This window comes from Centroberyx gerrardi, chromosome 10 (genome assembly GCF_048128805.1).
Source record: "Centroberyx gerrardi isolate f3 chromosome 10, fCenGer3.hap1.cur.20231027, whole genome shotgun sequence".
Lineage (NCBI taxonomy): Eukaryota > Metazoa > Chordata > Actinopteri > Beryciformes > Berycidae > Centroberyx > Centroberyx gerrardi.
The window spans coordinates 17459742-17471995 of record NC_136006.1 but is presented as its reverse complement, the minus strand read 5'-3'; the positions used below and the strand labels follow the sequence as shown (position 1 = coordinate 17471995).

The 12254-nt window shown below is 44.6% G+C and overlaps 1 protein-coding gene across 1 annotated transcript in view; it reads right to left on the bottom strand.

Annotated features, from left to right (window-relative positions):
* The window catches only part of igsf3 (immunoglobulin superfamily, member 3), a 61645-nt gene extending 54179 nt beyond the window's left edge, over positions 1 to 7466 (bottom strand). The window contains exon 1 of the mRNA XM_071927095.2: positions 6420 to 7466. Coding sequence (XP_071783196.2) covers positions 6420 to 6459 — 40 coding nt within the window. The 5' untranslated portion in view covers positions 6460 to 7466. The remainder of the gene's footprint in view (positions 1 to 6419) is intronic.
* Between the last annotated feature and the right edge of the window lie 4788 nt (positions 7467 to 12254).

Here is a 12254-nt window from a genome sequence, read left to right as displayed (position 1 = left end):
TGAGTGTTTGTGAGTGACCAACTCACTGGACCATATAACGCCTACAGCCATGCCAGGCCAGGTCACAACACACACACATACACACACACACACACACACACACAGATCATTTGTTTTCTACTCACATAAAAGGCAGAAATATTTAAAGAACAAAAATGTTGTCAGAGAATTTCAGCCCATCAGTTACATGATGATCAATCTACAGTCAACAGCTACACATTTAATACAATCTTGCCCATGTCTGACGCCCCCTGTCCACTTGCTTGTGAATGTTGCCCATTGATTATTGAATATATCACCAGAGACTCTCTAAGGCACTTTGCATGGAAGCATTTTTCAAGGCCGCAGTAGTATAGCACCTCTCCTCTCTAAGCTTCTCATCAACAACATCTGGAGGATTTCCAGTCACGTCAGAGAACACATCAAAATTATTATTTAAATGTTTCTATTTATATATACATATTTGCATACTGTTAAAAAGGAGAGTAGATGCAATGTTCTTGGATATCAAACGTAAGATTCTGTGGTTCCTAGGTATATAAGGGCCACCGAAAGCGTGGTAATCATTTACAATGTGACAGATGGTTACAGTTAGTGATTGTGATAAAAACAATGAGAAGCGTGACTATCAGGAAGCCACATGGAAATGTTTAGCTCAGTAGTTAAAAAGCTGCAATCTTGCTGTAATTAGAGGATATGGCCATGCTCTCATCAACATTTTTTTTTCAACTGTGTGGGAGACAGGAAGGTCAGAGGAGACGGATGCTAGTTAGCAACCCAGTCCATGCACATGCACACACACACACACACACACACACACACCTCTCCAGTATATTAAGTGCATCTTCCCCCTTCCCGAAATCCATTAACTCTATATGGACACCTGCTACCCCTTCCACTAACCTCATCTCCCCAACCCCCAATCCCAACCACTACCAACCCCCAAGACCCCTACATCCCACCCACCCATCCCCACCCCGACTCATCTCACCCATCCCCCACCCCGTTTGAATAACAAAGCACTTCGGTCTCAAATCTGCCCTCCTCAAAACTTTCACAGTAACACAGAAACAGATTAGGCCTATAGAAACCGCTCTTGTGAGTAACTGTTATGGCACAGTCGACTGAAGTTGTGCGTCAATTGTTGTAAAAGAATGCAAGGCTATAAAACAGTCTGCTATCTTCGTTCACTATCCATCTTGTGCTTGTTCGCAATTAAGCCTGACAGCTGTATCTACTTTGCGTACAGCGGTTTGTATCTGTGTGACTGGCAGCTTGCTTTCTATCAGTTCCCACGTTTGCGCATTAAGCCACAGATTGGAAAGGAAACTAATTAACTATTAATTAGTCTACTTCAAACAGACTTTTCTGCCATTGTCAGTCATTTCAGTTTTCAGGCAGTAAAAGACACATCGCGTGTAAATGCATGCATTTATGCTCTTGCAACCAGACACACACACACAAATCTCTGGTTTCTGGTCTGTAGTATATAAGAAGCACATTAAGAGAGTGAGAGACAGTGACACAGTGGTAAAGTGAGTGGGATGGGTTTCAATATTACATAAGGATGAGTATTTTTGCAGGGGAAAAATGTGAGTGCACATGTAGGTATGCATGTGTGCGTGCACGCACGCACGCACGCACGTCTTTGAACGTGCATGCCGCGCTATGCTTGAATATGAATATGAATATGTATATGGATCAGCGGTGTGCAGGTGGGGAACCGTCGCCATAGTTACGCCGCCTGGTGTGTATCCCACCGGCTCGGGATCTGCTCGGGTGGAGGATCAAGCGGGGAGCAGGGGAGTGCGAGTACACCGAAGGACGGCAGCTTCGGAGCGCTGTGGGTGTTTGTGTGTGTGGAGGAGTGAAGTGGAATCCTCTGGCTGGCCAGTCATCATCACTCACGGAGAACAGAGCAGTGGAGGGAGGAGGGGAGGGAGGAGGAAGAAAACGCAAGTGGGGAGGGGGCAGGGACGGTCTTTAATGTGGACAAGGAAGGTGCTCGTAAACAGTCTAAGGTAGATGTGGCTCTAAAACACAGATTCTACCTCTGTAGCCATTAGGGAGATGGATATCTGGCTTGGATCATACTTGAGGGCAGTTTCTAATTAGTGCTCTTTGAAGAGGAGGTGGGCTGGGCATAGTGTTCTTTAGAGTGGAGTGGGGGGAGGAAGGTCAGGGGCTATTCACAGGAGGAGGTGGAGGCAGTTGGAGGACTGTTTGTGTGCGAGTCAGAAGAGGAAGACATCCATGCAAATCAGCCCAACAGAACGCCTCGCAGTGTGTACAAACTGAAAGGCTAAAGGGTTGTTGGATCTTATCACAAAAGAGAGGAGATAGGATCTCAGGCGTGAAAAGACGTGCAGGCGAGGCCGCGCAGCCCTGGCCGCGAGTTGTGATGTGGGGGAGTCCTGACAGTTAACGAGAGCTGTTGCTGTGGAGTCAAAAAAAATCAGACACAAAGCAGACGCTGCCTCAGCTCCAGCTCCGGCTCCGGCTCCAGCCAGCCTCCTGATTCACTATGGCAGACAGGAAGTCTCCCTCAAGAACTTGCTTTCATTTCACACAGTCACTTATCTCCCCATGTGAACCGGAGAGAGTCGACTACAGCTTGGATCTGGGTCACAGGGGAGGATCATTATAAAAAAAAAAAAAAAAAGACGTGGCAACACGAGAATGACAACTAGCTGCGATTACCCAGAACTAACCAACTTCCAATTTTGTTTTATTACTCCGCTAGTGAAGAACAACTAATTAGACATTGAGTCTGAGGGAAATGCACAGTTCAATCTCAGATGTTTTCAGACAACTCTCGCCTCATCTCTTTTGAAAAATCCACTGGAGGAGAAGTTGCTCTGTTACTCCGCATAAACTTTCGGCCTCAAAGAGGATGCCGAGAGCGGAGGGAACTTTTGAGGTCTTCCTCCCTGATAGCAGAAGACAATGGGATTGAAGTAAAACTGCAGCGGTGGTTGGGTGCGAGTTTCTGTAACTGACTGTGAAGTCTGTATTACAGGGCAATTACTAGCCCTGTGGGTAGAAGAGACACTCATGGTCAGTCCTTTGACTAATCTCTAGGTAGGAACCTCACCTGAGGCTACCAACTCGACACACACAGACAGTCCTGGTAGCACGTCCAGACACTCATCCTCATTCAGATCTATTGATCCATGACTAATTAGACGTGTCAGCCCTCAGCAAAGAGCAGAACAATGACCTATGAACGGCCTGTGTTTGAATATTCATAACGACTTCTATGAATATTTACTGGATATTACCAACACGGTCGGTGTATAATAGCCAAACTGACACTAGTGCGTCTGCTTTTCCTTTGTTCGTTTTCTCTGTCAGTTGAGTCAATGATGTTGTGATTGGGAAAAACAATAGTACAAAAGGCATCTTGTTGTGGGTATACACAAAGACGTGGGTCGACTGCTTATGATGCAAACAAGCATGCATGCAACTACAGGATACAACGGTCGCAGAAAATAACAAGGGTAGCAAACGCCATCACAATCAAGCAGTTTCACGAGCCCGTATTTCCCCTCACGCCGAGAAATAGGTCCTCTTTTTCTGGTGCCAACAGACATAGGCACACAGGCAAAAATAATGAGTCACAAAACCTGTGACAATCGTATGCATGAACGCACAGACATACACTCAACTTTTCTGTAAAAATGTACACAGATATAGAACTGCTAGACGATGAGCTATTGCGTTTTACCTCACTGTCTAGACAGCGCTCTCTCTTATGTAAACAGACGCATATAAACACATGGACAGCACCCAGACACAGGCCGTCTTCTGGCTAAACAGCTGAGGGATTTTTTTTTTTTTAATGGAGCAAAAAAAACATATGTCTGACTACCACAAACTCTCCCGTCTACATCTGAGGAGCATTCCCAAAGTGATAACGGCTGACTCAAGCTTCACAGCAAGAAAGAGTGTGCCTTGACCACACACAGGGTTTAGATCCTGAGATCCCTATCATTCCATATGTGTGTGTGGGTGTTGGGAGGGGACATGGCAGAGGGGGGTGTAACACCCAGCTGTCATTCTTACTTGGGACAGGATGGGCTGTGGTGGGGATAAGGGAGGGGCACTGCAAAGTCTGAATCCTGACAAAGTTTGAAACGTCATTGCGCTGACCTCAACATTCCCCTGACCATCATTGAGTCGACGGAAATAAGCACAGCAAGAGTGAGTCTGACTTCTCTTAAGGCCGACTGTATTCATCTTCAACCTCAATGTGTTTAGCCAGGTTTGTGTTTTGTGTGTTGTATGCGTTTTGCACACAAAGGTGTAAGATCCTACCCATTTTTCCTCTTAAACTTACACCATAACATCTACAAATCAAGAAACAACGTACAACAAAATCACAATGTGACAAAGCTTTATGAGAATTTCCCCTCGACAATCTCACTCTGTTCTGAGGCCAGTTGTGAAACGGAGCCGGTGGCAGCTCATCTGACACTGGGCTACTGCAGGCTGCTCTCCCATCAGCCTAGTAAATGGAAACCACTCAGGCTTTTCACTGTTTAACCAGCCAGGCTCGCGCTCAACGTTACATTACACTTTCAATTTAGTTATATAAACTGGGATATCTCTGGCATGTTAGGCTGGCTCTCTCTCTCACACACACACACACACACACACACATACAAACACAAGCACAGTCCCAAAAAAAGCACATTGCATTACAGCACACCAGAAGTGTGAGATCTTTCTCACTCTCTCTGTGGAGAAGAAGCAAGGCAGCCTGTTTGTATAGGTAATAAACATCCATTCCTTCAGGCAATTCTTTTTATATGCTTTTATATCATACCCTGGTGCCACACACAAGTGCACACGCACACTCATGCCCGGATGCCAACTCAGCAGCATTATAACACCCGATACAGGCTTTGCCAGCTATAAATTGTGGAAGTGATACCTCGGGGTATAATGACTGATACAGTCTCTATTCTAACACTACTGTCACCCACCCTTAATTTATTCTTTTTCGCAGACAAATGTAAGTGCAAACACACACACACTGGCTGACACACATAGCACACTCACAGACAGCTTGCCACACGCACACTGACACATACAAACATTCACACACACACATAAGCAGTGACACACAAAGCACATCTCGCTTGCCACAGATGCTTGTACATGCACACACAAACACACAGCCAATAACACAAAACCTACTTATGCCTGAGACGAGAAATGCTCTCTTCCCCAGCTCAAATGCACAGCTGCTTCCCAGCTACCTACAACATTCATGTTTATTGTGTAATCTTGATGACACAAAAACCCTACTTCACCCAGCCTACACTGCGGATTACATCTGTATTCTGACTATGTGCAGTAGTGTGTTGTAGGCTAAACACGGAATGATACACCTGACATTCTCCTTGGGGAAAAAAATCTTTTACCGCCTCATTCGATCAATATCCCCAGTGAAAGTGTGTTCTGATGCGTTGAGAGGGGAAGTGAAGGAAAGAGCAGACTGGTAATCCTCTTGGCCAAGTGGGGGCCTCCAGCGGGCCGACTTCCATTCCCACTCCCACCCTCCGCCCCCCTCCCCTGTCCCCCCGGCAGCGCTGACAGGCCTCCCATCCAGGAACAGAAAAGCCATCTGGTGTTTGTTTGGGACAGTTCACAGGCAGGATGTATGTATGCCTGTTTGTGTGTGTGTGTGTGTGTGTGTGTATGTGTGTGTGTGTGTGTGCGTGTGTGTGCGTGAGACAGCAATCATGCCTGTATGAATGTTTGTATGTGTCAGCCAGTGTACGTGTTTGCACTCGCATTTGTCTGTGAAAACCAATAAATTGCAGGTTGGTGGCAGAATAGAATACACAGTCACTACACCCTGAGGGATCACTTACACACTCTTACAACTAGAAAAGCTTGTAGTGGGTATTTTCACGCTGCTGAGCTCATATCCAGGTGTGTTAATAATGTGTGATTCGGGTGTGTCTATGAGGTGTGTGTGTCTATGATGTGTGTGTGTGTGTGTGTGTGTTAATTACAGACAATAACGGGTTGTCATCTATGCTTAAACACAGGAGCTCAATCTCTATAGGGTTAATCTGAGACTAAAGTCCAAATATCACATTAACCTAGTTCAACACACACACACACACACACACAGCTGTTCAAAGGCATCTGTTATTATTGTAGTGACTATCAATGTAGCCTACTTCCCCCTGACTCATGACTACTGGGTGGAATAAACCCGCTCTCACACACTGACCCACTCCTGATTTTGTAATGCAGGTGTCTCATACAGGTGCGCCGTGACTCAGACGTGACCGAGGCACTACGGATTCTGATTTTATCTTATTAATTAAACAGACTGTGGGAGAAAACGATCCACGGCAGAGCGAGGCAGGCTATATGCCTCTCGAGAAGGCGTGACTTACCAAGCAGCGCACAGGCAATAAGGAGCGCACTGGTTCCCATTGTGTGTTGCCCCGCAGATTCACTTCCAATAATCCCTTAGGTGAGGGGGCGATGTCTTGTCGGTTTTGACAGTGTGGTTTCCGGCTAACCGCTGCTCCTGGTGTCGGGAGGAAGGTGTACAGATCCCGGGCGACAAAGCTGCCGGGCTGTCTTCAGAGTCAAACCCAAAGACGGTGAGTCCGGCAGTCCGCCAGCGGGACTCACCTCTCCCGTGTCCTGCTAAAAAAAAAAACCCTCGCTTCGCCTTGTTTTCACCCTCACCTATCTGCTGTTATCAGTGACGACGTGCGTCTCTACCAGACGCCTATGCGACCCAGCCCACTCCCCCCTCACTACGCATCTGAGACTGCGGAGGCGATTTCACTCGCTGCCTCCTCGGTAGACACAAAGTCCAGCGTAGCGTCGGGATGACTTGAGCGTATTTGGATACGCGATCGGAGACAGAGGACAGATAAATGAACAGCTAAGTATGTGGAGGCGATACAAAAGTCCCGGCGGTATAGAGGCAGATTGAAATAAGTCGTTGTCTTTCCCCCCCCCAGCTGTCCTTCCTCTGGATGGGAGAGCGGAGCGCAATCCAAGCAGACGCTGGCTTTCTCCACGGCAGGTCCCGGAGCCTATAATCAATCTCCCACTATCGCTCTGCAAGAAATGGGCGGGCGCTCTAGATGAGGCAGACAAGGCTTTGTGTATGAAACAGCCAAGATGAATCAGATAAATCAATGAATAATTTACGGCCAAAATATTAGAGACCTTTTTTTGTTAATTTAGGCTACCTGGACTATCTGTTACCTGAACCTTTCTACCCCAACTCACAATGCTGGTAAACGCACACTGACCACTACAAGACAATGTGGTCTAACCAAATCATAGTAGCACAACACTTACAAAAACACCACAGCCTGATTTCTAATTTGGCAGACTATGGTCTAATCCCTCAGCACCAAGAAATAGTTCAAAGTCATAACAGTCCAACGTGTTCTCCTCTTCCAAGGTTATTTCCCTATTTCCTGCTTGGGTAAGGCACCAGCCAAAGCACTTTTGTTTGCCCAGCAGTTTGAAAACTTAACAGCGTGCTGTCTGGTGAGACCACGCCCCGTGTGGGAGACCATGCACTGCGAGGCAGGGAGTGGCTAAATTTGCATTTCAGAATATAATTTCTAGGCCAGGCCATTCATGGTTTGAATGGCTTCTAGGCTGCGATCAGGGATGTAGTGGAGGGTAAACCCATTAAAACTACCCGTATTACCCAGCTTTTTATTTGCAGAATAAAATCACGTCACCTTTTTAATCTGACATGAATCTTTATGGCACAAAGTCATTGTATACTGCAGAGTAAGTGGTAACTGATGTGAGATAAATGAAGAAGAACGAATTAATGCATTTTTGGAAACATTATTCATTTTTGTTTATGCTTGTGGTTGTTTGTCTTTTGATGATCACCAACTGGAGGTCACCTTTTTACTTAGCACAGCATCACTGGCTGTAATAGCGTGTGCCCACTAGGCCTGTGTGTTACTGGCAGAAATTATAAATGTAATATCAGCCCCCTCCACCCTCCAATGCCCCAATCTCTCTCTCTCTCTCTCTCTCTCTCTCTCTCTCTCTCTCTCTCTCTCTCTCTCTCTCTCTCTCACGCATGCGCGCACACACACACACACACACACACACACACACACACACACACACACACACAATCACCTCACCTCACCTCATTTGGCAATCTACATAATGAAGTACTGTTTAGGAACAGGGAACATGAAATATCAGAACAAACTTTTTTGGACATACAGTGGTTCACTCTTTCTTGGCTCTGCCGACCGCTCATGGCAAATTCCGTCACTCTTTGATTCAAATTAAATAAATAGTTAAGCTAAGCTTTACTTACATATGACATGAATAAACCTGCAATCTGCTGCGTTATTCTGAGTAAATCTCAGAGAAGACAAGGAGAACTGGGGTTTGCAAGGACATTTAGTATTGTAGTCAGAAAAAAAAGCATAAAGAGATAATGCTGCTGTGGTGTGAAGCTGTAACAGAGAAGTGCTTTTTGGAGAGGGCAGGAAAATAGAATCCAAAAAAGTTATAACATTGTGAAATTCAAAGAGCTCTCTTGTGTAATACATAAATAAATGAGCGAGCCTTTGCGCGTGCATACAAAAAGTAATTGCAATGGACCCATCTGGTATCCACTTCATCAACTGGGAATTACAAGTTCCGAACACTGCCTGAATGCAACATGAATACCATTTTTTTGGAAGCAGAAAAAACAAATCTTTTCCCCGCACTCTGCTCAAGGATTTCAGCTGAGATAAAACTTCACGAGCACCCGGTTGGCCTGAGGCGGCGAGTGAAATGTTTACAGTATATAGTATGTTAATAAACCATGACCTCACAGCTGAGTTACGGTCCACCAAACAGTTTGACGAAAAAATAAAATCTGTCTGTCCCCCCTTCTGTCTAAAACTGTGTCATGGTATTAGCAGAAAAGAGAGACAGCTTTGAGTATGTTGATAGAGATGAAAACAAAAGCTTTAGGGGACATTGCAGCCAAGACAGAATAATCCAGAATGGGATTATCTACTGATATCAAGCATGTGGGCTATTGGTTTAGCTCCTTCTAAGGTCTGCAGAGTAAGACGTCCAAACACTGCTGAATTAATATACAGCCCAACAGAGCCAGCTAGGTAGGCCATGTGCGGTACACCTGGACTACATATGCTGTACCTAAATTTAGCTCGGTTCTCCATAGACTCCTTATTGCATGGCAGAGTGATGGCACAGTTTGCACAGGCAGGCAGCTAACAGTTACACCTCGACACATTGCGATTGTTGTCAGAGAACTACCAGAGATAAACTTGCACACAGCATGTCAGCATTAGAGATGCAATCACCTTTGCCCCCTCACTCCAGTTTGGCAGGCAACTATCCACAAGTATAGAGGGTAAACCTGAGATTATGATGAGTCTCCATGGAAACAGAGGAGTCCATGCTACGTGCACTTCAGAAAAGGGTCTATGATAGCACCTGGATCCAGTCTTGATAGCACAGCCTCTTTAAAGGAGCGTGATTGTTGGACACTGTATGAGAAGTCTACAGGCCCGCATGTTCTTTTTGTCTTAATATTTGAGAATGCTTAAAGCACTATCTGTTGAGCCGGTGTTAGCAAGGTTAAACAGGGAAGCGGAGAGAAACCCAGCACCTCTGTCTCTGAGGAGAGAGAGAGAGATTTGTTCACTTATTTCATCTTTCACATATTTTCATAGCACATCCCAAAAGTATATGAATGATTTATTGGATTTCCTTTGGTGTGTTTCTCTTGAGCCTCACATGAGCGTATCAGTGTTACACAGAGGAATCTGTGAAAACAGTTCACACACAAACACATGCACAAACACAAACACATACACAAACGCACACACACACACAGATACAAGTGTCACCTCCAATCACCTTGATGAAAGTCCCTCAGTGACATTCAGACACGCAGACATACCCACCCATCCACCCACACATACACACACACACACACACACACGTATGCACACGTGTTCGTACAATTACATACATACACGCAAACATAAATAGAAGTGGCATGCACCCACTTTGTTGGCAAATCCTAACTGGCTATCTGAGATGCACAGAGGATACAATCAGCTCTGTTAGCGTTGTTCTGACTGATGAAACCTAAAAGTTCTCAGAAACAAATGAAAGATTATAAATAAATAAACAAGAGCTGTTTCCCCTGATGGAGTCAAGACAAAACAAGAGAAACTTCTAAAACTAGTTCTTCACTATGGCCATATTTAGCCAAAGAGGGCTTCGCTCAGCAGAGTGAGAGAGAGAGAGAGAGAGAGAGAGAGAGAGAGAGAGGAAAAGAGAGAGGGAGAGAGAGGGCCAGAGAGAATCCAGATAGGGAAAGATGAAGGAAAGATGAACACAGAGTAGAGAGAAAGCTTAATATTTCATTGTCAAACAAAAGTTATATTGTAGCATGTAGTTCCTCTGAATTAAACATGAGCACAATTGGGGCTGCATGTGAAGGTTAGGAGGGTGGGGGCATTGTTTATTGGACAACAACCATCAATCAACAATCAAACTGATCCACAATCATAGATAATTATGGACACATTCACATCAAAATCAATGTTACTGCTATTTCCATATGCCTGTGACATAGGTTATTATGCCATGAACATGTAGAGACTATTAGCGGGTCCTAGATGCATGTGGATTGTATAGTGAGGCAGCCATTTAAACAGGTCCCAGTGTGGCAGATACAGGTTATGAGGATCAATAGACTGACAGACAGCAGGCAGAAGGCATCCATCCTGCTGGGACGAACCACACTCATGAGGGCCATTCCTACATCTAGGAGCTTACATTAATGTCAGCTGAGTCACTAACACAGTCAAGGTAATACAGTTCAATTTCTCACGCCACACTTCACACCGGCTCTGAAGATTACACGCTGCATTGCCAGATAACCTGTGATTATATAAAGCTGAGGCTGGCGCAGTCAGAGATGTAATTTTGCCTTTATGTTATAAACCAACTGTCATGCACAAGCTGTTTTTTACTAGATAAGAATCAAGATGTAGCCTTTAGTCTTGCTGCAGCATACACTAGCAGCGCATGTTCACCCGGCACACACAAGCAAACCAAACGTCAGAGCATGTACATGTACAGCTACAGCATGTACAACTACAAACATGCAGCTTGATTTAACATTGCATTAGCCCGCCAGGAGCACAAATCGCTACATTTTCCTGCAGATCAATTATTCATTATAGGGGCTCTTAATGCAGACTATTAATATGAAATGAATGTCAGACTACCACTTTCTTGCCTTCTTTCTTTCTCTCACTATCTCTCCTTTTCCATCCTTTACCTCCGATAGCCTTCTCTCTCTCCATCTTTCTGTGGTCATTTCTGACACGTCACTGACATCATTGCTTTTTGCTTTCTATTTGTAAGCACTGATTGCCATGATTGCATGGTTCATGCTAATTATATGTATGCATGTGTGAGTTTGTGTGTGTGTGTGTGTGTGTGTGTGTGTGTGTGTGTGTGAGTGTGTGTCTGTGTGTGTGTGCCTGTGTGCGTGTGTGGGCACGCCTTTGCATCTACTATCCATTGCAAAAACACTGCCATATTTTTCATTTTATTTTGCTGCATTACTAACTGTAAAATCCTGTGATCACAAATTGCAACACTATAATTTTTCCAGTACTATATTGTACAATGAAGCACTTTAATAGCAATAAAATAGTAAATTAGTTTGCATTAGGTGTTAATATGTAGGCTACATATGCTTTCAGTAACATATAGTAATTAGTACTACAGTGAAAAACTTCAATTATTTTCCTCATAACTTAGCAGCTGGTTGTAACCAAGTTACTATATGTTTATTTAAATCCCCTTGTTTTCAAATTACAGCAGATCTGACACTGTAAAATGAAACTGGGCTCAACACAACATGTAATTTTTATAATCATTACCTGGCAGGTGGTTGCAAGATATATCTGGCATTTATTTCATTGCAAGAGATTACTCTAGCTGAATGTGACAATCATAGGCTTTTGAACAAAGTGAACAAATGCCTGTGTTACAATAGAGCCTTATAAATATATTTTCACCTGGTTTAGGCGTCATCGCAGTGTGTTGCACCAGGTGTTCATACTGTACACACACAGTCAGCAGCAGAGCCACCGGACCACACTGCATAATCGAGCAAGTCACACACAATTATGACAGTTTTAGCCACTGGCAGATATAAAATCCCCCTCCACCAA